General features: G+C 35.9%; 1 protein-coding gene across 1 annotated transcript in view; it reads left to right on the forward strand.

Moving 5' to 3' along the window:
• PTPRD (protein tyrosine phosphatase receptor type D) overlaps positions 1–26,930 on the forward strand; it is a 978,753-nt gene that overhangs the window by 806,618 nt on the left and 145,205 nt on the right. Inside the window, exons 12-14 of the mRNA XM_054004205.1 lie at positions 23,390–23,578; positions 24,832–24,840; positions 25,579–25,596. Coding sequence (XP_053860180.1) covers positions 23,390–23,578; positions 24,832–24,840; positions 25,579–25,596 — 216 coding nt within the window. The remainder of the gene's footprint in view (positions 1–23,389; positions 23,579–24,831; positions 24,841–25,578; positions 25,597–26,930) is intronic.

The raw sequence follows: 26,930 nt of genomic DNA on the forward strand, positions 1-26,930 counted from the left end.
GGTATGCACATGTCTGTAGTTCCTCTCCATACTATTTGCATCTGTGTATAGGCATCTGAGCTGGACCTGGAGAAAGTTGGGTTACTGACTGAAGTATCTGGAACGCCTTTGCACTGCTTTAAGCATTACAGGTGTTTGCATCCAACTGACAGGGTTGTCCCTTGACAAATCAAATTTAAGCCCCCTTCAGCAATGTGGCAAGTCCTGAACCAAAGATACTTTTCCCTTCTTTATCAAATGGACTCCATCAACCCCCAGTAGACCAGGCTTGACAAATACAGTCCCATGGTCTGAGTAACTACACTACTATGACACACTGCCTTTTCTTGGTTGAACTAGTGGTTAATTGCCTTATTTCTGAAGCAGATTGGCTGCTCCAGTTAGCTCTGACTGTTCTTCTGGGTGTGTGCTGGGTGCATTGTCTCATTAGCCTGCACAGTCACAAGCATTCTGGGGGAAAATGTCTGGCTTTGAAGGAAGCCCTTTTCTTTTATTTGTCTCTTTCCTCTTTTCTTGTTTTTGGGGTTTGTATTTTGTTTTGTTTTTTCACTACTTCCCAAACCCCTGTGTCAATGCACTCCCTCCCTCCCTCCTTTCCATGCGTACTGGGGGGTAAATTTTTACCTCTCCTCAGCAGGCAGTGGTTCCCCACCACTGGGATTGGAGCCCACTGTCCAGCTCTGTCTCAGCTACCCTGGTATCTCTCAGTCTTTTGACTGTGTCCTGCAGCTTGACCACCTGTTCTTGGAGGTAGTCCACCAGGACAAACTTCTTACAGTTCAGTGAACTACTCCTCACATTTCCTCATGCTCCTTGACCACTTCCTCATTCAGTTCTGCCACCAAGCTTAGCAGATCATCCACTTGTTCACAATGTAAACGGTATTGTCTCCACTGCCCTCTGGCATCCATGAAAAGCTCTGACATTCCCTGCAGCTGGAGACTTGGACAGCCATGTGTTGATGTGTGAGGTTAGTCTGGGTCACTGTGTTCCTTCTGACAGCGGCTTTTGACTGAGTGGAAACCACAGTCATCTTTTAGTTTGGTGGATGATGACTTACTCCCTAAATTCTGTGCCCCTACCTGTTTGAACTGCTGTGCAAGCTGCCATGCCACACTTTTCTGCCATGCCACACCCTGTGTGCCTGCTCTGTTCACTGCATTCCTGGTCACTTGCACTTCATGGAGCTGTTTTAATCTCCTGTGGATGCTCCTGACAAAATCCCCTCCATTCCTGATTGGCTTGCAAGAGCTCCCAGGTCCTCCAGGGGCTCTAGGATGCTGATCAAGTGTCCCTGAGCTCTGGAATTCCTCTGTACAGTGCAATGTAACAGTCACCCCTGGACTTAACCTCAGTCACCACTGCTGCTGCTTCTGTTGCCTCTCTGACATAAATCTTAAAAGGATCTGGGTAGTCCTAGGCTATTCATCAGTTACCTGAATAAAAAAAAAAAACATTACTTCTTCATGGCTAATGAAAACTGCTAATGAGAAGTGGGAATGTTTCTGTGACCTTATATCTGTTTTCCACATGGGTCCATTGATACTCACATGTAACAAGAGAAAATAAATCAATATATTATGCAGTTTCTTTATGGAAGGTTGTAGAGATCGTTATCCAAACTAATGTTAAACACTCTACTAACAATGTATGTATAACTATAGATTTACACTTGAAGAATATGATTAGCAAAAAATCTAGAGGTCTCTATTTTAGCATGCAACTTTTCTTTGATAAACTGGCAAAAGTTTTGAAATGTACTAGTTGTGATTTTTGAAACATGTCCTGTACTGCTTTTGTTGCCTCTGGTGTTACTACATTTCTCAGAGATCATTTAGTTGTAAGTTAAGTCCCATAACAGGTCTCTGAGTGATATTTAGTGATGATGTTATGTACAATCCACTTCAACAAAAGGAAAGCTGTAATGTAGGGTTTTTTTCCCCTCCAGATAAATCAAGGAAAGTACTGTCTCAATGCCCATCAGAAGAGGGGAGAACTGTTTGGTTACAGTGTATGACTCAACACATCACCAGCCATATCTGTGTTGTTGAATAAATAGTAACTACTAAAATACTTAATACATAGTATTATTATGGATACACTTCTGTTATTACTAACAATTCTTATTTTCTATTTTAATAGTCACCCAAGCTCCATGTTACTTTGACCCTAACAGTCTTCAGATCTACTGTCAGTTCTTCAGCTATAATTGCGCCACCTAGAACTGAAGATTTTCCAAAACTCTTAGTTCCCTAGTATTTTAAGTAACACTTCAAATAGGAGTGGGGAAAAAAAACAGCTTAGCAACTGATGGATCAGACTGAATTGTATGTAGACTTGTAACTAAAAGAAGTAGGAGTAAATGCAAAGTTTTCCCAAATAGAGTACCGTCCATTTTAACTCCACTGAATTTTATGCCAAACATATGAATTTTGAAAGGGTAATTCATGGGTCAAAAATAGCTTTTTATTTAACTAGATAAAGCAGAAAACATAACACACACAAAGGATGAACAAAGTGATGACATTCACATGAGGTATTAGCTTTTCAAGGAAGGAAGAAGGGTGAAACTTGTATAAGAACTTACAGTAACTTACTATTCAAGAGTTAAATGGGATGGTGATAACAGGCAGACCTATATTACAGATGAGTTGTTGTTATACTCTGACATCAATATAGTATTTTTGTTTGTTTGTTTTAATTGTTTTTTGATAATTTTTGTTTACCAGACTCATATTAATTAGAGTTCTGTGTCAGTTTTGTGATTCATACTTCCATCATAATATGTACCTTCTATTTTAGACTTAAACCTAAATCTAAATCTTTGGTTAAGCAGCCCCTTCGTAACGTCACTCTAAAAAGACATACCAGTGTTTAATTATTCTAAAGCAAATTAAATAGAAGCAAAAGACTCAACAGATTGCTTAACTAAGTTATTAGACAATGAAAATGCAGCAACATTCCTTGTCTAACCTTTCCTTTTACAATTCCCGTGTCGTATGAGCTGTGAAGTTGCAACAAAGCACATCAGCCAAAACAGAATTGAGTTTGTTGCTAGTTAAAGATGCTTATACACTCAGTGTTCATTAATTTGAAAAATGTGATAGCAATGATGATAGAAGACACAGGGGATATGCATCACTAAGATTCAGGCTGGGGAAGTATGAAGGAGTACAGAATATATGTGGGGTCGTAGGTCAAGAATAGTAATAATGTGAGAAGAAAAAAAAAATAAGGTAAAATGGATCATTGGGAAGAACTCTAAATTAAGCAGATTATTGACCTAGTTGGTGTTTCCCATTGCCAGTTTTTTTTTTCATTATGTATGATCACGAACATTTTCAAATCTGTACATGAAAGAATATTTTCTGTCCAAATGAAAGTCAGCTACATTTGGTTATGCTTACAGAGCATCAAAAGTGTAATCTAATTGAAATTCAATCTTGTGATCTCCAAGGACACGTCTCAAAACAAACAGACAAGATATTATTGTGATATAATTCTCCTTTTAATAAAAGTATTCTGCATCTCACTCTGCAGAAAAGCAATGCTTCTTGGCTGAACAGTATTAACAGCAATAATTATGTTAGTTTTTCTAAGACAAGACATGAAGCACGTTTAGGCTATTGAAGACAAATGCTGATGATATTCATTTTCTTGCTTTGAAGGCCATTGTGTAGATAACTGTGGTTTATTTAATCATTCATAGTGAAAAAAAAACTAATAAAATGACAGATACATTTGGGTTTTTATGACCTGATGTTTGATCACTGACATCTTTATTTTCCTGATTTTTTCATTTTCTTTCTTGTATTTCTGTAATCCCAATCTTAGAGTACTGTAGTAGTCTAGTTTCTATGCATAAATTTGGCAAGTCCACAATAACTTGCAGTGATAGTGTTCATCTCTTGGCCTGCTCTGACTGACAGCCCAGAAACTGCCATTTAAAATGTGTCAGATTCTCATCTTTCTGTTTGAAAGGTAAAGTTAAACGTTTTTTCTAGCAGCCTGCATAGAGTCTTGAATTTTAACAAATCAACTAGTTTGGCTGTTGTACCAGCCTTTTTTCTCTGCAAAAGTAGATCATTTTATCTTTGCACACTAATGGCTTATTGAAATCTTTTGAAGCTGTCGATTTACTTTGGGGCATATGATAGCTCAAAGTAATTTATTTACCAAAATAGACCTATTCTCACTGGCCATACTCTTATCATATATTAAGTCATTATTTTGCATTTTCTCCACTGTGGAATGAATGAAATTGTTGCATTGTCACGAACAGCACTCAGGTTTTTTTAAAAATAATAGAACAGTAGATTCAAAATCCCTGTACAGAATAATACGGTCTCATCAGCTTTCATATATTTATCTAATCTTTCAATCAACAAATACTGTATTTGTATTACAATAGCTTTCTATGTGTCCAATCAAAATTGAAGCACCATTGTGCTGGACGCTCTGCAAGTCTATATAGTGATACTGTTCTTGCCACAAAACCTTAACAATGGAATAGATAGAAGCTGCTAGAAAAATGCAGTTATTAATCTAGATATGAAACACTCATTGCATGTAAATATCCAGTTTCATGGCCCAGAAAGCATTATATGACGTCACAATTGAAATCAACTGACCACTGACTTGCTCATATTGTTATGTGCTATTCTAAGTAAGTACTCATTAGCACAATGCAAAAGTAATTATCTAAATGAAAGTAATCCCCAGAATAAAAAAATAAATTAATGAAACCCTTTCAAAGGGTGATTTAAAAGCAGATTTGGGGGTGAGGAGGGGAAAGTTGGTGTCAACTACAGATATGTTAGGAGTGTGCACATTTTGACTCAAAATCACAGAATATCCTGAAACGTCAAAATGCAAATTTTGGGCCTGTTTATGCAGACCAATTATATTTATCAGCTTCAAGGGTAGACAATTCCTGCATCTATCCAGGCGTCTGCAGTTTGGCAAACTATTTATCATTTACTGCCCATATTTAAATCACTCTTATATATAGTACCACTTTTATATATATATATATAAATATATAAATATATATAAATATATAAATATATAAATATATATATATATATATATATATATACACATATATATATATATATATATATATATAAACACACGCTTCCTTGAATTAAATTAGACTTGGTAAGAGGACTGTATTTCTTCACTTAAAGGTACTTTTTGATGTTACTTATGACTGACTAAAAGACTTCATTATTCCACTCCTGCCCTACTTTTGTGCTCACCCTCCTTCTTCTGAACTGCTATTTATTTACAACTATCTTCTAAGAGAGTTCTAACATTAATCTTCCAAGCTTGCACAATGAATTACTTTACTCAGGTGTTTCCTAAAGTTAGATGTTATTTTGTGAACTCTATTTACCTTTTCGGCATCTTGCAATAAAAAAGAGATTTGATTTGGTATTCCCCAAGCAATATTGAAAGCAAATATGCTCTGTGACCTGATGATTTTCTGTGTAGCTGAAAAATACACCACTCATTTTCTTTCATTAAGAAAGTCCACTCTAAACTTTTATTTTACTTATTCACCATTATTATAACATGGTAATAATCCATGTGAAGATTTTGGTATTTTTTATAATGTAGCTTCTCATAAATGGAAAAAAGGAAAAATGGAAAAGCAAATATGTCCTGACAGATTTTTTTCAGGTCACCCATGGTTATGGAGGAACCCTGCTGTATTCCTTCTGCGTATTTTCCAAACGGCTGCCATTTTATTTTCTTTTCAGAAGCTAGAGAGAGAAAATCTCTTTCACCTACTCAACAAAAAATGCAGACAAGTAATTTAAAGTCTCTTATATGAAAATCAGTTTGTAAAACCTTTTATGCAGATATGTTACAAAGTGTATGGTTGGCTTGTGGTGAGGTGAAGTGCCTTGAAGTATTTTGATTGTGTGTACCAAAATATTTTGTTTTCATTGTTACTGACAAAACATTCTAATTTTATAGTAGACCCTATGTTTTGTAGTAAACTCTAATTTTAAAGCAGATTCTTTATAAAAACATCCCTTCTCTCTGTATTGTGCCTATCAGTGTAGACACTGATTCAGGATTGAATTTGAATATCTCACAATCTCTTAAAACAGCTGATTGTAAAACTTGATACACAGTTGGCTTTCATAGAATTTTCAAACTTAAAAACATGATCACTATTGTGAGTAGTGATATCAGCTTGAACCGTAGTGAGGATAGAATCAGAATGTGCTTAAGTTTAATCATACAGGGGAACATAATTATTCTGATTAAATTCACAAAGTCTGCTAAAGAATCTGCAGAGGATGAATAATACTAATAATTAAAGATGAAGAGAAGTTCTACTAAAGATATAATCAAAGAGGTTAAATGTGCTCATCTAGACACTGCACAGACATTGTAATAAATGTCTTCAGTTTTGAAATACTGTGTTATTATAAAACTGGAAGCATATTACCAATTAATTATTCTGTGCATGGGATAATAAATAAAGAGAAGGAAATCCTTAATGCTGACCTGTTTTATTTATTTTTGTGAATATGTTTGTTTGCTGCTTTTGTTTGCTCAAAATTGCAGTCCTTGATAACAACATCTTTTCTAAATCAATGAAAACTTTGGATTTTTTTTTTTTTTTTTGTTTTCAGAGGGATGAGAATCACTATACTGTGTTCTGTTGAGGTTTTTGGTTAGAAGATGTTTTATTATACAAATTTGTTTGTATATAGAAAAAAGCCCAATGACATGGCTGTCAAAACAGAATCTTCAGTGTAAAATCTGAAGCTCTGACCCTTAAAACTCAGTTCAGAGTTTTTTCTACTGAAATTCCTCAAAAGTAAGAATGAGGTATTACTGGAGAATAAAGGCATGTATTGAACTTAACCAAAGGTTGAAGCTATTTGAAGAATTTGCAAAGTCAATCTTGGGCAGTTCCACTCCTTCTCCAGCAGAGATGTATTTCCTACACCCAGCAGGAAACAAAACATTGCTATTGTAGCAAGACCGCAAGATAAATTGAGCAACAATCTCAAAAAATAAAAATAAAAAAAAAAATAAAAAAATAAAAAAACCCAATGAAATTATATTACCTTTCACCATGTGGATGTAGAGCTACCTCTGAAATCCATGTGCCAGAAGGCTTATTTTAATATTGGAACATGAGTTGCTGAAACACATTTTCTAACATCTCTGAGAATGGGTAACTTATTTCCAGACTGGTGGTGTGATGTCCGGTTGAGTGAATCATCAAGGAGAGTAGGGGGTTTTAAAGCAGTTGAACTCTGCGAGTACTGGCATCTCAAGAATTACCAAGCATTGCGAAAGAGTTAGGGAGCGCTGAGAAATTCAAGGGTTGTTACTTTCCAATTGCAATGCTTTATTGGTCAGTGTCTGTATCTTGGGACAAATTGAGGTCCTTCAACCCTTCTGTCCATTGTTATTTTGAAAGAGAATATTGTTGAGAGATACTGAATGGAGATCTGAGTGAAAACCCTGGGCAGAACAGATTTATTCCATGTGTATGAGTAATAATTACGCAGAGAACATGGAACCATTTTTTGTGAAAGACCAGCTGGCTGTGGAAATGAACCACAGAGCTGTTTGCTAGATTCTAGGATCATTGCATAGTGCACAAACTGTCTTTTGCTACGAATTCAGATTGTGTTGAAGAATTGTACCAACTGTTTTTAAACTTATATCAGGGTATGATTCATTATTGGTCATTTGCTTATTAAAATAGTATTTTCTTATAGATATCGAACTTTAAAACAGTCACACAGAAGTTTACCGAACTTCTAAAAATGCTACTTAGTATAAGAAAGACAGAAGCAGACATCCTTGCCCAAATCCAGCATAGTTCAGTGACTTGTTCCTTACTTGTATCACAACAGAAATGAAGTTGATATGTGTTTAAATTTGAGTGTCATATCAAGCTGATATGTGAACATATGAAGGTGATATGTGTTTAAGTTCGAGTGTCCTGGCTGTATGCCTTGTAAAGAAGCCTCTTCTTCCTAACATCTATATGTTCACTACAAAAATGTATAATCAGTCCTTCAGTTTTCTTCACTAAAACATAGAAGTGAAATCTTGACTCTCTGAAGGCAGCTTCAAATGTTATGTGTTTCTAGGATAAGAGTTTTGCTTTCTATGTTTTTCTGAAAGTCTCTGATTTGGTTTTAAGATCATATGTTTATCTGTGGAAATTATTAAAAAAAAAGTAAAATTAGTTAACTATTAGCGAAAATTAATTACTATCATTCTAAAAGTACTTACTAAGATTTCTGTAGAGTTCTCTATAGGAATTTAAAATATTATATGCTTTTGTTTATTCTAGTCACCTGTGGGTTTCAAGTTCACAAGCTGGAATCTGTGCCTAGATGTAGCCAAACATTTCTAATTTTTTTTTAATACTTTGCATTTCCCACAAGATTTCATGCTCATGTGAGTGAACATGAAGTTAAGAAATAATTCTAGAAATGGTAGAATAGGATTTAAGGATTTTTTTTTCATTTCTGTGACTCAACATGAACAAACTTAATGAACAAAGTTGTTTGTTAATAATCCCTGAAATAAAATGTGACTGCTTGGCATTAGGAATACAAAAAGAAATATACATCATCTTTTGCTCTTAATATTCTAGTATGAGCTAGATTTTCCTTTTAAGTTAAGGAAAAAAAAAAACAGAATCAAATATGGCATTAGTTAATCTGAAAAGCTTGGAATTACTGTTAATATCTGTGGAGTGATTATTGCATTCACTACTCAGAAAGAAACTGAGGCTTGTTTTTCAGTTTTTAAGTGCCACATATGTGTTCATCACATTTAAATTTTGGAATTTGCATGCAGATGTGATCATTATGCTGTTTTGAATCTGAGTGCAAGTATCTCACATGCATAGTCATATTGCAGATGTTACATCTCTATCATTTCTTCTTTCAGAATTGCATGCTAAAATTCTTCTGGGAGTTTTACCCACAGTCTTTTACCCTGTATGTTCCAGTAGGCTGACACACTCCCACCAAATTTTGAGTGAACTTAGCTGTCCCTTTCCATATGAAAAACATCTTACAAAAGGCAGAAAGCAGTGTGTCATCATAATTGTTTTCTGTACCTACATCTTGCAAAGCAGTACACACTTAAGCATCTCTTAAACAACTTTGGAGGTGGGAGTTTGATCACATATGATAGTCTCAGAATTGGAAAAGTAAATTGTCACACTCAGGAATAGTATTGTTACCACCAAATCTTACTTACTGTTGTACTTATTTACTTCTAGTACTCAATGCTGCAAGTAGAGTGTTTATCTGACATGATAAAGCAATACCAGAGCTGGGACAGCTGTCATATTGGAGATAAAGTAATCCATCCATACCATAACTTCAAAACCTGCAATAAAATCTTCCTAAATTTTAATTTCCTCTGGTGTTAGCCACAGGAGGTACATGGACTAACTTCAGATCCTTCACTGGAGCTGTCTGGTGTAAAGTGTGTGCCAGCACTGTGTAGCTGAATCTCAGGAGATGTCCTGCACCAACTCTACCTTACAGATATCTGCCTTACAGATGCCTTACAGTTGACCACAGCTGAGAGCACCAGCAATTTTAAATGAATTTAACAACGGGAGGGGAACAAGGAGTTAATTTTGCAGCTAAAGGAGTACTTTAAATTCTTATCTTTGCTTTTGAGAGATTGACAAAATAGTTACAACTCTCTAGGGATGTGGTTTTGAACAGAAGACTAAACACTGGCTGAAAGACTCCTCTGTTGAAAGAAAATTTTGAGGGAAAGGAAAAGGAAAAAAGGTTTTAAAAGGTCCTTGTCTCTAGAGTAAAAATACCAGGAAGACCAAAGCTTAAAACTCAGGATCTTCTGAGCATTCATCTCCATAGTCTTAAGGAAATAAACATAGCTTGTTACACTACTGGTAGAGAAATACATAGAAAGGCAAATATACAGAAAGGCAGAACCTTACTATAACAGCATAAATTTATGTGCAGATGGAACAATAGAAATCACTTAGAATACTAAGGATACAGTAAAATAAAATCAATATAAAATGAATGTTTCTATTCAACACTGTTAATAATACTAACAAAGGTGCTATTCAATTTCTAGATCATTCTGTGGGATACTGTCCTTGTTTTGCCTGCAATACATGTGCTAAATATGAATTCTAGGATTTACAGCATCTATTCTTTTTCTTGCTTCTTCTCTTGATAATTAGTATTATATACACATCAAAAGAATAGAAAACATACATGCTTTATTGTAATAATTATTAAACAAACATCTCATATTGCCTTAGAGTGTAGTTTTCCCTTACTTCTCCACAACCTCCAGCTATGACCTTTCAGTCTTATAACCTCTAAATAGCAGGCTGATCGACATGGAGCTGCTAGAACAAGCGGTAGTGGTAATTGGTAATTTTGCTATTTAGCTAATATTCAGTACTTTGGTATAGTGCTAAAAGCTCAGTGTCGTTTGCCTCAGCATCTTATTGTGATCTAAAACATAGTTGTTAGCCATGAATGTTGATAAAATACCATGGAACTTCTAATCAATTATTGCATGTCTGTGTGTTAGTTCAACTGCATTGCCAAAATAGCAACTAGGAAATTTCTTTTTGCTTTTATCTTGGTTTTCTAGTAACTAATTTATAGTGTTTTTTGTGTAAAAAAGACTGCCTGTTCAGGCCTTAAGAAGTTTGATGGCTTTGATAAGAATAAATTCTAAGTGGTTTCCTTGTTCTTTCCATGATACAAGAAAATAATCATGTATTTCTCTGCTGTGTTTGCTTAGCATAAGATCTATTCCTACTATCATGGTAAAATGAGGTATTCTTGATGATGCATATCTAAATTTTATTATACTCAGCATAAAATCTCAACAGCACTTTATGAATCTCAGGCAGACAAGTGATATGCATGCAAGTTGACTTCAGTTACAGAGAATGTAAAATTTGTCATGTGTGTGGGAAAATTTGTAAATTATCTGGTTTGCTTTGGTGTAGGAAGAAAAAATGAGATGCAATAACTTACGAAATGAAATAGCAGTGAATTTAGAAAATGTGACAGTTGTTTTGGCAACATGCTTAGATGTGTGTAAATAGTTCCATTACAGTCAGTTTCCTCAATGAGACTACTCAATATCTTTAAGTTAGACAAATTATGTAATGAAAAACTTTTAAAGCTATTGGAAGATAATCAAGAAATATTTTTCTGCATATGATTATTTTGAACAGAATACCTAGATTTAGGAAATATGGAGGATTTTTGTACTATTACATGATGTTACAGAATGTTGAAAATAGGTTTTGAATGATCTTTTTCAATGTGCAGTGGTTTGAATATTACTAAATACTTTAGAAAATAAGAAATTAGTTATGAAATTTTAAAAAATCTGATTTTATGGAGCTATAAAGATCAAACTGTACCCATATTTCACTATAATTAATATGTCTGCTTTTAAAACACTTTGCAAAATCATGTTACATAAATAATACCTATTTATTTTTTTTTACCTTAATTGGAAAGAACTTTTATCATGTAGTGAAGAAAATAGGAAAGAAAAAGATATCAGAAACCTTCTGTAGCTTATCTGATGTACTCAGAAGAAATCACATAATTTAAACTGTTACCCACTGGCCTTGTATGTGTTGTGCATCAGTTGATTTAGCCTTACTACATGTTTGCCTGATGTATAATGAATATACACTTTTACCTGACTCAGAATCATTTGAAAAATAATCCCCAAAATTGCAGGTGTTATATCCTAAACCCTTGGTAGTTTCTGATGTCCTGTATTAAATTTGAATCAGGAAGCAATAACTTACAGCTCTCAGTTGGTAACATTTTTGGTTTTGGTGTAGAATGAGGTATTTTCTAAGGAATTTTATCTCTTTTCCTGGAATAAAATACTTTGTCCAAATTCAAGCACAACATAAGAGTGCTATGTGTGGTAATTTTTCTGGAAACATTTTTAAATTTTTACTTGTGAGAAAGATGTTTCTCTTAAGCTTCTATAAAACTGGTAGAAGCATTTAAGTATGTTTTTTGTCAGTTTTTGAAGGCCTCAGCAGGACACTATCTTGTAAAAACATTGTTTTGTTACTCTTTTGAGTTAGTAATAGAAGCTCACATAGTCTTACTTCCTGTGTGAACTGCAAATCATGATCAGCAACACACATGGAGATTTGTGAGGTACGTGCTGATAATTTCCAAGATCTTTCAGACTTTTTAGGGCAGAGGGAGATATTCAGTGTGTTCAGGCAAGACCTTTGTCATGTTTCTGCAGCTGTCATCTCCATGATGTCGACTTTTGTGGAAAGCCAGCTGCTAAATGCCAAAAAGTTAGAGAATTAGAAAATGTTGGCCTAACTGATAATAAAGAAGCATAAACATTTTAGGACCAAAATACAAGAGATTGTTTTTTCTCAAAGTTCTTGCTGGTGGTCTTTGAAGTTGCTACTTAGTTTTTAAAGGACGGTAAAATGTCAGCTATCTGAAATCATGTAAGCATTATGAATGTTGTAAGCGTGGTCTGCAGAACAATGAAGATGAATGCAGCATTGGATGTAGAAAAATGGTTCATATTTTGTATAAGTAACATTAGTACAACACTGAATAGTACTGAATTTCTTGGGATATCTTCTTCGACTGCATTTTTTCAAAGTTTATTTTCTGTTTTGACAACATATCTCTTCTTTCCCTGTCTCTTCAGCAGTAATGGGACTTCTGTGGTATTTTTGGTTTGTTTTTTAGTACTTGCATTTGTTGTTTATTGAAATGATGCAGTAACATTCAAATCATTAAGTCTATACAGGTGCATTGTTGTGCTGGGCACCAGAAAATCATTTGAAATGCATAGACACTACCTTACTGTTGAATTCACTGCACCGAAAGGGCTTTTAACATCCTGAATGAAATATCCTTTTTTAAAACTTAAGGAATACAATTTCATAACCCTTATTCCTCATTTCATTATTTTAGGGAGCTAAACAGTAGGTCTTTGGGGGCATTTATCTAACCACTTATCAAAGTGAAAATATCCTCTTTCTCTTTCTAAAATGTACAACTTGGATGCTGAGCTAGAAATGCAGAAAATAGTGTTGTTCTCCTTTAAAAACAATACTTCAACAAAGTTAATGGTTTTGACAAGTTGCTTTGTCAGGTTCTTAAATTTTGCAGCTGTGACATTAATGCAGTTACTATAGTTTAATGTTGACAATTTGGGTTACAGAGTGTGTAGGCTGCATTAAAAAACATTAAGGAAGATTATGGCATTGAGGAAACAATTCCTTGAAAGCGGTGTAACATTAGTAACAGAAATGGTCGTGACAAGGAAGGAGGGAGAGGCAGACTATATGGTCTGAGAACTCCTTTGACAGGCTGCTCTTACTTCCTCTTTTCTCTCTTGCTCTTTTGAATGCAAGAAAACAAGATGCTTCTACCCCATTCTCAAACGGAGATGTTGGAACTTGATTGTGATGATTTATTGCTTTACACTTATCAGTATGTATTGCTTTATACTGAATGAGTATGAGGTAACTATTTATAGAAAGTGTCATATGTATTTGCTAGTATAAATATTTTAACACTGAGTACTAATGAGTAGAAAGGAGAGGAATAAAAGGAAAATAATGGGGTTTTGTGTTCTGGACCAGTCAGTATATTCAGATTACTAACATGAAAAGTGTGCTCTGGTGTACATATGAACCTGCAGCTCATCTTTTTACCTCATCATAAAGCTGTATGTGATGTGAAAAAGTGTAAAACACACTGCACTGCTTTCCCCTTGATATTTCAAATAAAAGTAGGGAGAATGTAAAATCATAAATATTAGTAATATTCAAAATATTGACTGGATAGAGGAAGCATGCTTTTTTGTTTTCCTGATCTTGATTCTTGGCAAGCCCCAATTTAACCCTGATTTAATATAATCTAAATCCTAACCCTGCCTGGAAATTAAGCCTTAAATCAGAAGCAGTAATCATGGGAATTCATATTGCCACCATTTACAGTCCTCTTGTGTTTTATTAACCAGTGAAAAAAATATAGTATTTTCCTTGTGAATATTTGCATATGGAAATACATGGGATGCTGTATCCTCTTTTTTTTCAGAGGTTTAGCATTTCTTTTCCTAAATAAATGATACCTTGCTTTTAAACGACCACATTCTCTGCCTTTGTTTCATTACCTCAGACTCTGAGTCCTCTCTTTGTGTTAGATAATGGACATCTGGAAGAGATGCTTGGATTCCCTACTTTTTTTTTTTTTTTTTGAGACACAGCTTTTTGTATTTCCTATTGCATTCCAAATGAACAGAACAGACAGACAACTAAAATTTCAATCATAACCAAATTTGGGCATATTGATGTTCAGATAATATGCTCTGTTCTAAGCTATGGCATGCTTGTGTACAAATCTGAGAATAAACCCTTATTTTGAAGCTTGTGTTTTCATATGAGTGATGAACTTACAAAAGTTAATTCTTCTTGTTCAGAATGTCATTGTCAAAGCAGAGTGAGAGGTATTTCATTGTTCATGTCAATGAGATAGGTCACTTTGGGAAAAGCTTGCTATGTGCAGTCTGATTTTACAGATTTTGAGAACTGCTGAAAGGTGCAAATTCTTTTTTCTTTATTAGAAGATATCTAATTTCAAAGGCTCAGTGCACTCATTTGTTAAAACAGAGAACTTATTTAAAGCTAAATGCTAATAACAATGAATGTTAACTGACTAATGCAATGTGAAATTGCTGCTTCAACATTCATACAAATGATAATTCAGTCTAAGTGGCTCTGTGTTCTGTTATATAGACATTACTTTGCAATTTGCAGGGTAATTGCATACAGAGCTACTAAACAAATTTGTTTTCTATCAAAATGTGCTTTGCACATATCTTCAGTATGTGAAGATACTTCAAAGTGCAGGGGTTTTGATGGGATGGTATGGACAGCTGTTCTTATGTTGAATTTTTACTGATCATCTTATCAATGTCTAATTCACTTTCTTTGTGTGCTAAAATAGTGTGAAATTAAAGAGAACTCCCGACCAATACCAAGATCTATTATTCTAGTGTAGCCATTACCCTACTTTATTGATGTACACCACCACTAACTATCCATCTGTATATAGCAACTTTGAACAAAGGATCCCACAAAATAATTTATTGTGTGTTTATAATTACTTCTATTTCCCAAAACTTGCCTTGTAAAGTGTTTCAGTATGAATAATGTTTATTAACTGGCACTTCTCTGGTGCTTTATATCTTTTAAATCCAATTTAATTTTTATGTATAATTAGAATTGGCTCTAGTTTTATTTTTTTAATTCCTTTATATGCATGGTTCTTCAATAATAGCACAGAATACCAACTTCACTGTAAAATGGTGATTTTAGTTCCTCTCCTAGTCTCTTTGGTTTTACTGTTCTCAATCCTGCATTCAGTTCAGTAGGAAGAAGAATGATTTTGAATAATACAGTCATGATGTCAAAACAGTGCAAATTATATGCTGCTGCCATCTGGAATAGTGAAAATAAAAGCTTTATTTACATTGTTAATTGAAATAATAAACTTAATTGTGGCAGTTTATCTTCAGTATCTATAATGTATTCTGGGAATGTTCCATGTGTGCATTTTTATTCTGTGAGCTGCAGAATGACTAAAATTTGCCTGTGGCAAACCTATCAGTGAATCTTGAAACAGATTCACTTTCTTTTCTTCCTGAATAGAGTAGAAAACTACCTTCCATTTGCACAATAAGAATTATTGGTTTACATAAGCAAAATTTTCAAGAGACAGAGTCTAGCACTATAAGTATTTATTTCAGTTAGGCAGATTACACAGATTTAACTACAGGTTAATATTCTTTTCTACATATGAATATGAACTCCAAATTCATATTCTGGAACATGGAAGTTTCAATGGTGAAAATAGTTAAGGTGAAATTAAATACTTAAGAAACATGTTAGCCAGTTTGCTTGACAACTATCTGGTCACGAGTCCTTGGTCTTGAGTCTTGGTGCTATTACCTTGCCTTTATAGTCTGTAATCCAAAACCAAAGTCATAACAATTTGCTTTGGATACTTCACATTTGTATTTTTTATCCATATGATAGTAATATAATCATATTGTACTGTAACTCAGAAGACTACTCACACTATTCAGTCTTTCTTGTTAAAACATGATTGTGATTGCTTGAGTGATTCAGTAAGGTAGCTATGCAAAATTTAAGACTTCAAGACTCAATCTGTTTCTAAAAGCTAACACTCTTCTTGCTGCCAACAGGGCCTATGCATGATCTGAAAGTAACCTTTTTACGGAAAAAAGTAGTCAAAATGTTAAGAAGCTGTGGCACAAATCCTAGCTAAATATGACTGTCTTCCTCTTTCTTTAGCTGTGTTATATATTAGACATGCAGGTTTACCATAAAGGGTCAAAGCCCTTGTACTGAAATCCTCTTCTTTCTTTGTATATACATAGTCCTGACAGTACACCTTCATAACTTGGGAAGTTCAGTTCCTGAATTTTTATGAAATAATTACATCGCTAAAAATAAACCTAAAAAAGAGATGCAACAGCACCTTTTTTTTTTGTTAAGATGAGAGGAAATAAAAGTTAAGTGATGAGCAGAACAGAGTTTATAATATATAGTTGTGGCATAGCTATGCTTTTTACTATCAATACTACTTAAAGATAAGTATGCTTTCTTTTTTTGGAAGAGCATAATTTTAACTTGTGGCTATTTTCAAGCTAACACTCCATCAAAATTACTGTTCACACAAAAACAATGAGTTTGAGCCTCTAAATGCTGTTGCATTTATGAGGGCAAGCTCACCCCCAGGACAAATGCAGCAACAAGTAAAATTACGTATTTTACATTTGTTTTAGGTATACTTATATTGAAATCTGAATGTAAAGGCTAATGTGCTTTTTCGAATAAATTTTCTTGGAAGGGAAGCAATTACTAAACTGGCAGCAAGGACATTGTTTACAGAACACAGAATCATAGAATCATAAAATGGCCTGTGTTGGAAGGCCAACACATAATTAAAGAGCATCTATTTCCAAACCCTCTAGAATGCACAGGGACACCTTCCACTAAATCAGATTTCTGAGAGCCCTATCCATCCTGACCTTGAACAATTCCTTGCCAGGTTCAATTCCAGCTTCATCTAGGCCTTCCTGACCTCATCCCTCCACAATCATACTGCATCTCTCTACTCTTCTTAGGTCACCACCCATCCTAGCTTCACCTGCCTGTCCATTTGCTTCTTTCCCTGCAGTCTGACCAGCAGTTCCCTACTCAGCCCTGCTGTTCCTTTGCCTTCCTTGCCCAGTTTCTTGCTCCTGGGGATTGCCAGCTCTTGCACTCAGTGGAAGACTTCCTTAAAGACCTGCCAGCTCTGTTCCACTGCCTTGTCCCTGAGGGAAGTCTCCCAGTGGATCTCACTGGCTATCTCCTTAACAGCTGGAAGTCTGCTTTGCTGAAGTTCAGGGGCCTAACTTTGTTCCTCGCCTGGCCCATACCCCTCAGGACTGCAAAATCCAGCAATGCGTGATCACTGCAGCCCAGACTCCCTCCAACCCTGATGCTCAAGATCAGCTCACTCACACTGGTGCCCATCAGATCCAGGGTTGTATCCCCTCTGCTAGGGCTGCTGTCTATTCCTTTGCTCCAGAAGGTATCCCTCATGCTTTCCAAGAGCCTCCTGGCTTGCCTGCAGCTTGCTGTGCTGCTTTCCCAGCAGATTTTGGGACGGTTGAAGTGCCCCAGCAGGACAAGAGCCTGTGAGCAAGATGCCTCCTGTAGCTGGAGCAAGAAGGCTTCATCAATAGGGTCCCTTTGATCAGGGGTCTGTACTTAAAACCATCCACAAGGTTCCCTTTGTTGCCTCGGTCCCTGATCCTTACCCACAGGCTTTTGACCTGCTCGTGGCTGCTCTTCAGAGACAGCTCTTCACACTCAGTCTACCTCCTGATGTAGAGGGCAACCCCTCTGCCCCTCTCTTTCCTCACCTGTCTCTTCTGGAGAGCCCGTAGCCATCAATAGTCACACTTCAGTCACATCCCACAAAGTTTCAGTAATGGTAAGAAGGTGACAATTTTCCAGCAGCTCAGTGGCTCCCAGCTTCTGTTTGTTGTCCATTCTGGGTGCCTTGGGTGAACAATGTCAAACTGATTGAATATACAGACAGTTGAGAAATACTGAGAGCCATGATACAAAGCAAGGCAAGGTCATTTTGTTACATTCTCTTTTAAGGGCTCATCTGGTAACCTCTCTCTGTAATTTTCTACATTGTTCAGATTGTACACTGAAAAATAACTTCTGTGGAGTCATGCAGTGATTGGAAATTATACTAGTGCAGTACTAAATGCATTCTTTTAATGCTAATAATGAAATTCAGCACTTTTAAGACAAATAACAAATTCAAAGAATGTAGCCTATTTCTAAATCACTTGTATCTGTCATCCTAAACAAAATACATATTACAGGTATAAGTCACTAAGCCACAAAGACAGAAAAATCTGACCTTTAATGGCCTCTTAAAATGACAGTACCAAATGGCTTTGAGAAGGTCAAGTCTGATCTAAATTGTTGATGAATTGGAAACTAATTGACTGGAACTGAATATTACATGGGAAGAGCAGTATATACTGTAGTTTAGAACCTAGTGAGCATATTAATGATCACTAAAAAGTATTTTTCTGGCCACCTCACATAAAATTGTAGAGGTACCAGTATATAAAAAATTTGTAATAGTTACTTTTCTCTTACTAGGTCTGAGATGTAGTTGTTCAATGATTTGATGCTCAGCTTTATTTCATGGAGTGTTTGATGATCTGTCATCCTTGATATTGCTAAAGTGTAAAGACAGTTGTACAAATAATGAATAAACTTAGAGGGAAAAAAGGTAATTAACATCTTAAAAATGAAATCCACCGTGATAAACCCTCCAACTGGAAGTTTCATTATTTCTCTGGTCCATTTGATGTTGTGTATCTGGGTTTATTGCCAAATACCTGAAAGCCAGGTTGGATACCAGCCACAACTGTCAAAAATATAACAGTTCTGGGTATTTGAATGTTAGATTGTGATGTTTCTCATGAAAATTTCATGAAGCACATTCATTCAAAGACATTCTATGCCTAAGGCAGATGGATGGTATTTAATTGCCCATATGAAAAATAAGAAAGGGAGGCTTTTTACTACTCCATCCTATTAACATTCAAGACAGATTATCTTTGTTGTACACTTAGGTATATGCAAAAGGACTCTAGGGTTTTCTATATAAGCCAAGTAAGAAAGGTAATGTAATAAAAATCCTGTTTTGTCACAAGTCAAATCTTGTCAGCTAATACCAACGACTTTTATCAGCAGACATGAAACATACCTTTCTTTGGGAAGAGCCTGTGGCTGATGAAAGATTTGACATTTATCAGTTGATTGGTAGAAATCCTAGTTCTAAGGAGTCATGGAAGCTTTCTGGACAGTTGTGTTCACTTTACCAAGGCCCTGGAATGGTTGGTGAATTGGGTGCAGGTTATTTCTCCTCTGTTCTTCCAGTTGCAAGTATTAGCATTGAAAGAAATGGATGGACCCACACGGTTCCATGACTAGTGTCATTACCAAAATGTTGGTTTCTTTGATAATGGGATGGTCTATATGTGGCACCAGCTTGCTGAATGAAAGTGGGATTCAGCTCTCTCCAAGGTGGGCAGAGATTCTTTGGTGAAGGGCTAGCAGGGCTTATTGATAGGGGTTTAACTGAGATATGACAGGGGAGGGAGATATCATCAGGTTTAATAGTCATAAGGTGTGGGACATGCCATCCAACACATACTAGTTAGATGGCTGAGCCAGAAAGAGCCTGGAGAGGGTATGCAGGTCAGCAGCAGAACACCTGAGGGACAGCACCAAGACATTCCAGCCACACCAGACAGAAAGTCAGCTTCATTGGGGAGCAACTTAAAACCCATTTGTGCTAGCACATGCAGCATGGGTAGTACTAGAGATGCGTGGATGCCTGCAGATCTATGACTTTAATTGGCATCATGGAAACACAGGGACATCTCTTATGACTAGAGTGTTGGGATGAAAGAATGCAGCCACTACACATCATATTTGAAAACTCCTGGTAATCTGGTGAAGTTCCTACCAACAGGAAAGGGGAGAACATGACCCCACTTTTAAAAAAGGAGATAAGGAAGACCAAGGAACTACAGGCCAGACAGTCTCACATCAGTGCCTGTAGAGGTCATGGAACAGATCCTCCTGGAAAATGTGCTAAGAAACACTGAAAATAATTAGGTGATTGGTGACAGCCAGCATGGCTTCACTAAAGGCAAATTTAGTGGCCTTCTAGGATTGTGTTAAAGCAGTGTTGAACAAGGAAGGGCAGCAGAAATCACGTATATGGATTTTTGCAGAGCCTTTGACACTCTCCCAAATGTCATCCTTGTCTCCAAACTGGAGAGATACGAATTTTGACAGGTGAAACTCCTGGCAGATAAAAAATTGGCGGGGTGATGGCAGTCCTAGAGTTGCAGTCAACAGCTCAATGTCTAGTTAGAAACTAGTGTCAACTGAGGATCCTCAGGGATTTGTATTGGGATTAGTGCTACTTGGTACCTTTGTCAGCAACATGGGCAGTGGGATTGAGTGCTCCCTTAGCAAATTTGCCAATGACACCAAGCTGTGTGGTGGAGTAAACACACTGAAGGACGTGGCTTGACCTTAACAGGCTTGAGAGGTGGAACCTGACGAAGTGCAACAAGGCCGAGTGAAAGGTTCTGTACCTGTTTTGAGGTCATTCCAAATAACAATACAGATTTAGTGAAGAATGGATTGAGGTTTACCCTGCAAAGAAAGACAGGATGTTTGTGGATGAAAAGTTTGGTATGACCCTGCAATGTACACTCGTAGCTCAGAAAGCCAACCTTTTCCTGCGCTGCATCAAAAAAGGCATGTCTAGGAGGTCAAGGGATATGCTTATACCTATCTATTCTTTTGTTGTGAGACTCCCACCTGGAGTACTGTGTCCAGGTCTGGAGCCTCAGACACAAGAAACACTTTTATTAGTTAGAATGAGTCCAGTAGATAGCCACAAGTTGATGAGAAGTCTGGAATACCTCTTCTACAAAGAAAAGCTGAGAGAGCTGGGGCTGTTCAGCCGAGAAAGGAAAAAGCTCTGGAGACCTTATTAGGCTTTCCAGTACCTAAAGGGGGGCTACAAGAAGGCTGGAGAGGAGCTTGTCAAAAGGGATAGGAAATGTGAGTTTGCTGGCCCCAAGTTGGGCAACTCCCTGGGGGCTCCCCTGGCAGGCGAGACCCTCCTGGAGCAGTTCTGTGTCAGGAACAAGAGACGCATTGGACTTTTTCAGACTCTACGTGCAGGAAAAACAGCACAAAAATGGCTAACAATCTCTTGTTACAAGGCCTTTTAAGTCTAATCAAAAACTAAGCTACCCAATTAAGAAGTGACACCTTTCTAACCCAATAACTGACCCCTAAAGACCCGCAGTGAGATTTTTCTACCCAATTACAAGACACCACCTAAATCCGAGAAGAAAGAGGAAGAAGAAGAAAGAAGAAAGGAACTCAAAACAACACCTTATATCCTCCATCTTGAACCCATCTATAACATACCAAAAATCCTAAAACCTAAATTTCTCACCCATGTGACATACTATACTGCTATCTACAATCTCTACAATCTATTTCACACTTTTGTGGTTTCTAGTTTACTTTGAGGCTTAGGAAGTTTTCTCCATAAATGTGGGTCAAAGTCAGTGCTCCCCTGGGGGTCAGGACACCCCAGAGCAGACAGAGAAATATTCCCGGTACCCTGGGTTTCCACACCCTAAGCTGAAGGAGGGTAGGTTTTGATTCGATCTTAAGAAGAAAAGCTTTACTCTGAGGGTGGTGAGGCACTGAAATAGGTTGCTCAGAGAGGTTGTGTATCCCCCATCTCTGAAGGTGGTACAAGACCAGGTTGGATGTATCTCTGAGTAATTTGATTTAGTAGAAGAGATTTATGTCTATGGCAGAGGAGTTGAATATAGATGTTGTTTAAGGTCCTATACCATTCTGTAATTCTATGGTTATCTGTGTGCACTTGTAATTGCAAGTAGTTAAGTAGCTCATGAGCAACATCACACCCCAGGAACTACAAAGATCTATAGGCTGTGTTTGCTTGCTATACATTTTTTCAGAAAAGTCTGAAGACTTACCTGACAGCTTTGAAAATGTGACACTTCTTAACTAAAGAGAGTTAATCTTGAACAATTACTCCTGTAAGTTTTATCCCCTAATCAATTGCATGTCAGTAATGATTAGTCAAGACATTAAATAATGTGGCTTATAGTTAACGTTGATCCTCTTTCTTTGGTTATTTTTTATTTTCATTTTTGAATGGAATTAATATTATTTTGCAATAAAAATATTTTAGCCATTGCAGTGGAAATGAGGAGCGAGATTGTGTATTTCAAACAGGTTATTTTAGCTATGCAAACTTGATTTCTGAGAAATTTCCTGACCCTATTGTGCTTTCAGTGTTACATGCTAGTAGGTGTCACATTATGAAGGCCAATTACTCTTGTACAATATTTTTTTAATATTTCAGTATTAACCACACTAGCATGAGAATTTAGGGCTGTATCTGAGTATTCTAACAGACATTATTGTATCTATTCAATATCATTGTGAGTCTTTTAACTTCGTGCCACTTTAACTTTGCTATCCACACAGTTCCAGTGTTTAGAATGTCTCAGTGTTTTGCAGTCATATAATGTATTCATCTTCACAGTACTCCACTGTAGCAGTAAAGCTCTGACAAGTCCATCTGTAAGATGGACAATCAAAGCACAGGGGCAATAGATGTCAAGCAGCAGCAGATAAGTAATAATGATATAAGCAAGAAACATAACTTAGGTCTTCTGAGTTAGTGGCCTGATCTTACACTGCATGATGATCCTTCCTTATGTATTTCTCTGGTATAAAGAGAAGGGGTTTTCCTTAACGTTAGATTTCCTTAATGGTAGATTAGATAATGGTAATTTGATTTGACATTTCATATAAAATAGTAAGGACTCTGGCAAGCAGGCAACATCAGCGTTATACGGTACAATAGTATGAATCCAATGCATGCTAGGTAATGTATCTCATCTGATTTTATAATTATAAACTTTATAGCTATTTTTAATGAACTTTTCCTTTTGTATCAGCATTTTGATCAATTGTTTGCTGTTTGCTGTTTGCTGTTTGCTGTTTGCAAACAATTAGGTGAACACTGAATGTTACGCAGGATGATGATTTGGGCTTTCATGCAGCACTGCACAACTGACGTGAAATTCCTCAATTTATAAATTTCTTTTTCAGAGGATCAAATTCCTCGAGGTTTTCCAACCATTGATATGGGCCCACAGTTGAAGGTGGTTGAACGAACTCGTACAGCTACCATGTTATGTGCAGCCAGTGGCAATCCTGATCCTGAAATAACTTGGTTCAAAGATTTCTTACCTGTTGACACAAGCAACAACAATGGCCGCATCAAGCAGCTACGCTCAGGTAGGGTCTTGTTACTGTTTCCACCAACGCCCAGAGTTGTTCTCTCTCACTTTTTCTTTCTTTCCTTTCTCTTCCTTTTTAAAAAAAATTTTATTTATAGGTAATGATTTCTCTTTCCCCTTTCCTTTTCTGTGTTACTGAGTGTGTTGTCCATGTCTGTGATGTTGTCATAGCTTTCTATAGAGTCTGTCTCTATGTGTTTTGCAGCTTCTGTTTACTCCACATTGCTCACTGCTGTGACTGTATTTTTTGATGATTTTTTTCTTTACTGCTTTTTGCAGTACTTGATGGATCCATTTTCTCCTCTTTCTTTCTTCTTTCCTTTTAATTTTTTTTAACAAATTTATTTCAACATTGGACTTCATTCAGAAATTGCAAGGAGTACCAATGGTTATATTCATCAAAACCAAAACCTGCATTAGACACTTCAATTAAAATCTAAAATGTGTTTATTGCTGTCTTTTCCACATTTGACTTCACCAAAGATTAGCCAGTTTGGACACATCTTCTTTCCTCTCACAAATACATAAAGCACAGTACTTCTTCCCATGCAGATTTATACCTGAAAAAAAAAAAAAAAGGAAATTAAATCTTTGGGTAATCTATGGAACAAAGCTGGGGTTTTTTTTGCTGGCTGAGCATTTTTCCAACACATTTAGCCACAGTAGTGTGCGTCCACGCTAAAGCTTTATGAATCCTATATTTTCTGGATCTACAGAAGTCTGCTTTTGATGTAGATTCCAGCTTTTGCCGCTCTCTCTCTCTTTGCCCGTTGCACCTCCCTAGCAGTTCTCTCACTCTCCTCCTGCCTTAGTTTATTCTTTTGCTCTCTTTAGATTAAAAACAAAACAAAACAAAACAAGAAACAGACAAACAAATTTCTAAATTTATCGAGTTTAACGCTTATCCCAAAATAAGATCAGATCATTGATCACTGGGATATAATGAGCTTTTTTCTTTGACAATTGTAATAGATATCGTTGTAGAATCTAAGTTGTTTAATCACGTGTCTTCCCAGAATTCTCAGCTTTTGACCTGTCCTGTGATGTTAAATCGTCTTGTTAACCTACTTTTTGCTTGTTGTCAGCAGAACTGTGTAAATTAACCTTCTGTTAATGTAAATTAAGATTTTTTTCACATGTGACATAGATGATTTAGTATATAAAGCTTTAACTGAAAACTTTGTACCAAATTATAAGGAATATAATAATATTTTTATGCTGTCTTTCTTCTCTCCGTATTTAAATCTCCAGAATCTATTGGTAAGTGCTTAGTTCTGAAGCGCACTTCACCCCCACTAATTTCCATATTCAGACTATTATGATTATGATAATTATTATATTATTAGTATTATTATTCTTAAAATGCATGGCATGCATTTTACTAACAGTCAGTGTAGTCACCAGACCCCTATAGTGGCGCACACGCACACCTCCACAGAAATGTTGTCTTATCAGTGATAGCAACACCTAAAAGAAACAGTACACATGTATCACATAGATCTAGAACAGTAAATGCCATAATCCAGCCTAAACTGCAGTGTTTGTTTTGAGATAGACTTCAGTATATCCTCTTTTTATATATATATAGTTATATATATATATATATATATATATATATTTAAATAGAATTTCCAATATTTTCCTAAAATATGTCATAAGTACAGTTTTGTAAAGTTTCCTTTAAGTATTTGAGGCATATTTGATACATTTCTAACCCTATATAACAGAACGTCTAAGAACTCAGATGCTACTCTGAGAATGGCAGTGCAGCCAATTATAGCCTTTTTGCCCTTTGTGGTACAATGCAACTTGCTTTTATAACCTGATAATACTATCTAATATATTCCTGTTTTAACAGTATAGTAATTCAAGTTTCTCTTAAGACCTTATTTAATTCTGTAAATCTAATTTGATTCTTCTTCCAAAGCCCTAGCCTCCTTCTTCTCGTACTAATGCTTCTTCTTTCTAATCTTATTTGCATTCATATTATCCACCCAGGTGGTACACCAATAAGAGGTAAGAGTGCTGAACTAACGTTCACAGAATGATCTTACTCATTCTTTCTGTCCTTTCATCCCTCTCATCTTTGTCCTGTTTTTGGTTTTGTTTTGTTTTGTTTTCCATAAGGAAAAAAACAAAACAAAATAAAAACCAAGGAAATGTCCATCATCTGATTTTCTTTTTCCTTTGTCCTGTTTGATTATGATCAGTGACTCTCATATTGTGACTTTTCTTTCTTCACATTGCCTTTTCCTTTCCCCTTTTCATTTGTCCATTAAAAAAAAAAAAAAAATTGTGATATGCTTCAAAGAAAGCATATCCAGGTCTCCTGGCCATAGCCCAGTCACAGCGTACCATTTGTCCCTCTTTTTTTCTTTTTCTTCTTCTTCTTCTCCTTTTTCTTCTTCTTCTTTTTCTTCTTTTTTCTTTTTCTTCTTTTTTTTTTCTTCTTTTTTTTCCTTCCTCTTTTTTTTTTTGTCCAACTGGAGCAAAAAAAGATCATTTTTTTCTTCCTTAGCTGTTCTTTTCCTGGACCAAAGCCAAGATGGTCTGGAGAACAGTAGCAGACATGCAGAAGACAACATGGACTACCTTCTTTTTGTCTTATCTTTCATAAAAGGTTTTTGGTTTTGTTGTTCTTCAATCCTTTTTTTTCTTTAACTTCATAAAATTGAAAATTATGTATTACCTCCCCCTCCCCAAAAGAATTACAGAAATGGTTTTTTCCCTTTATTGTGGTTTTGCCTTTTTTTTTTTTTTTCTTTTTTTTTTTTTGGTTGTTGTAGTTTTCTTTTTTTTTTTTTTGGAATTCTCTCACCTCTGGATTTTTGGATCTTCTAATCTACAGGCTTTGGAAATGAAAGGTTACTGACTCATTATTCTTGGTGGTATGTGGTATTGTTGGTTTTTGATTCTCTAGCAAAACTGTTTACTTCTTTTGTAATTCTTGTTTTGTATTTTTCTTGGGTTTTGTGACACCACACTGCTAATCCCACTTGTGGATTTTGATGGGTGTCTCAGGAGGGGCCCTCCTATGGTCCTCAGCAGTGGTTGGTTGGTTCTTCCTTGTTGGCGTAGACCATGCTTTTGAAACTTTTTTGTCTTCTAATTCAACTGCTCTTTGTTTTTCAGCAAACGTACTTTAAGATTGTAAGTTGTGGAAAACTGTCTTTCTTTTCTTATCAATCTGCATGTCTTAAAGGAGTTTTATTTCTTTAAAATAATATTTTGATAATTGTAAATGACTAATACAATTTCTTTTTTTCACTTCAAGCAGCCTTTTTATTCTTGCTGCGTATTTTTGGCTTTCTTCAGCAGAAGATTTCTTGAAGTCTGTCCTGCTTTTTTAC

The sequence above is a fragment of the Vidua macroura genome, chromosome Z, assembly GCF_024509145.1.
Source record: "Vidua macroura isolate BioBank_ID:100142 chromosome Z, ASM2450914v1, whole genome shotgun sequence".
Taxonomy (NCBI): Eukaryota; Metazoa; Chordata; class Aves; order Passeriformes; family Viduidae; genus Vidua; species Vidua macroura.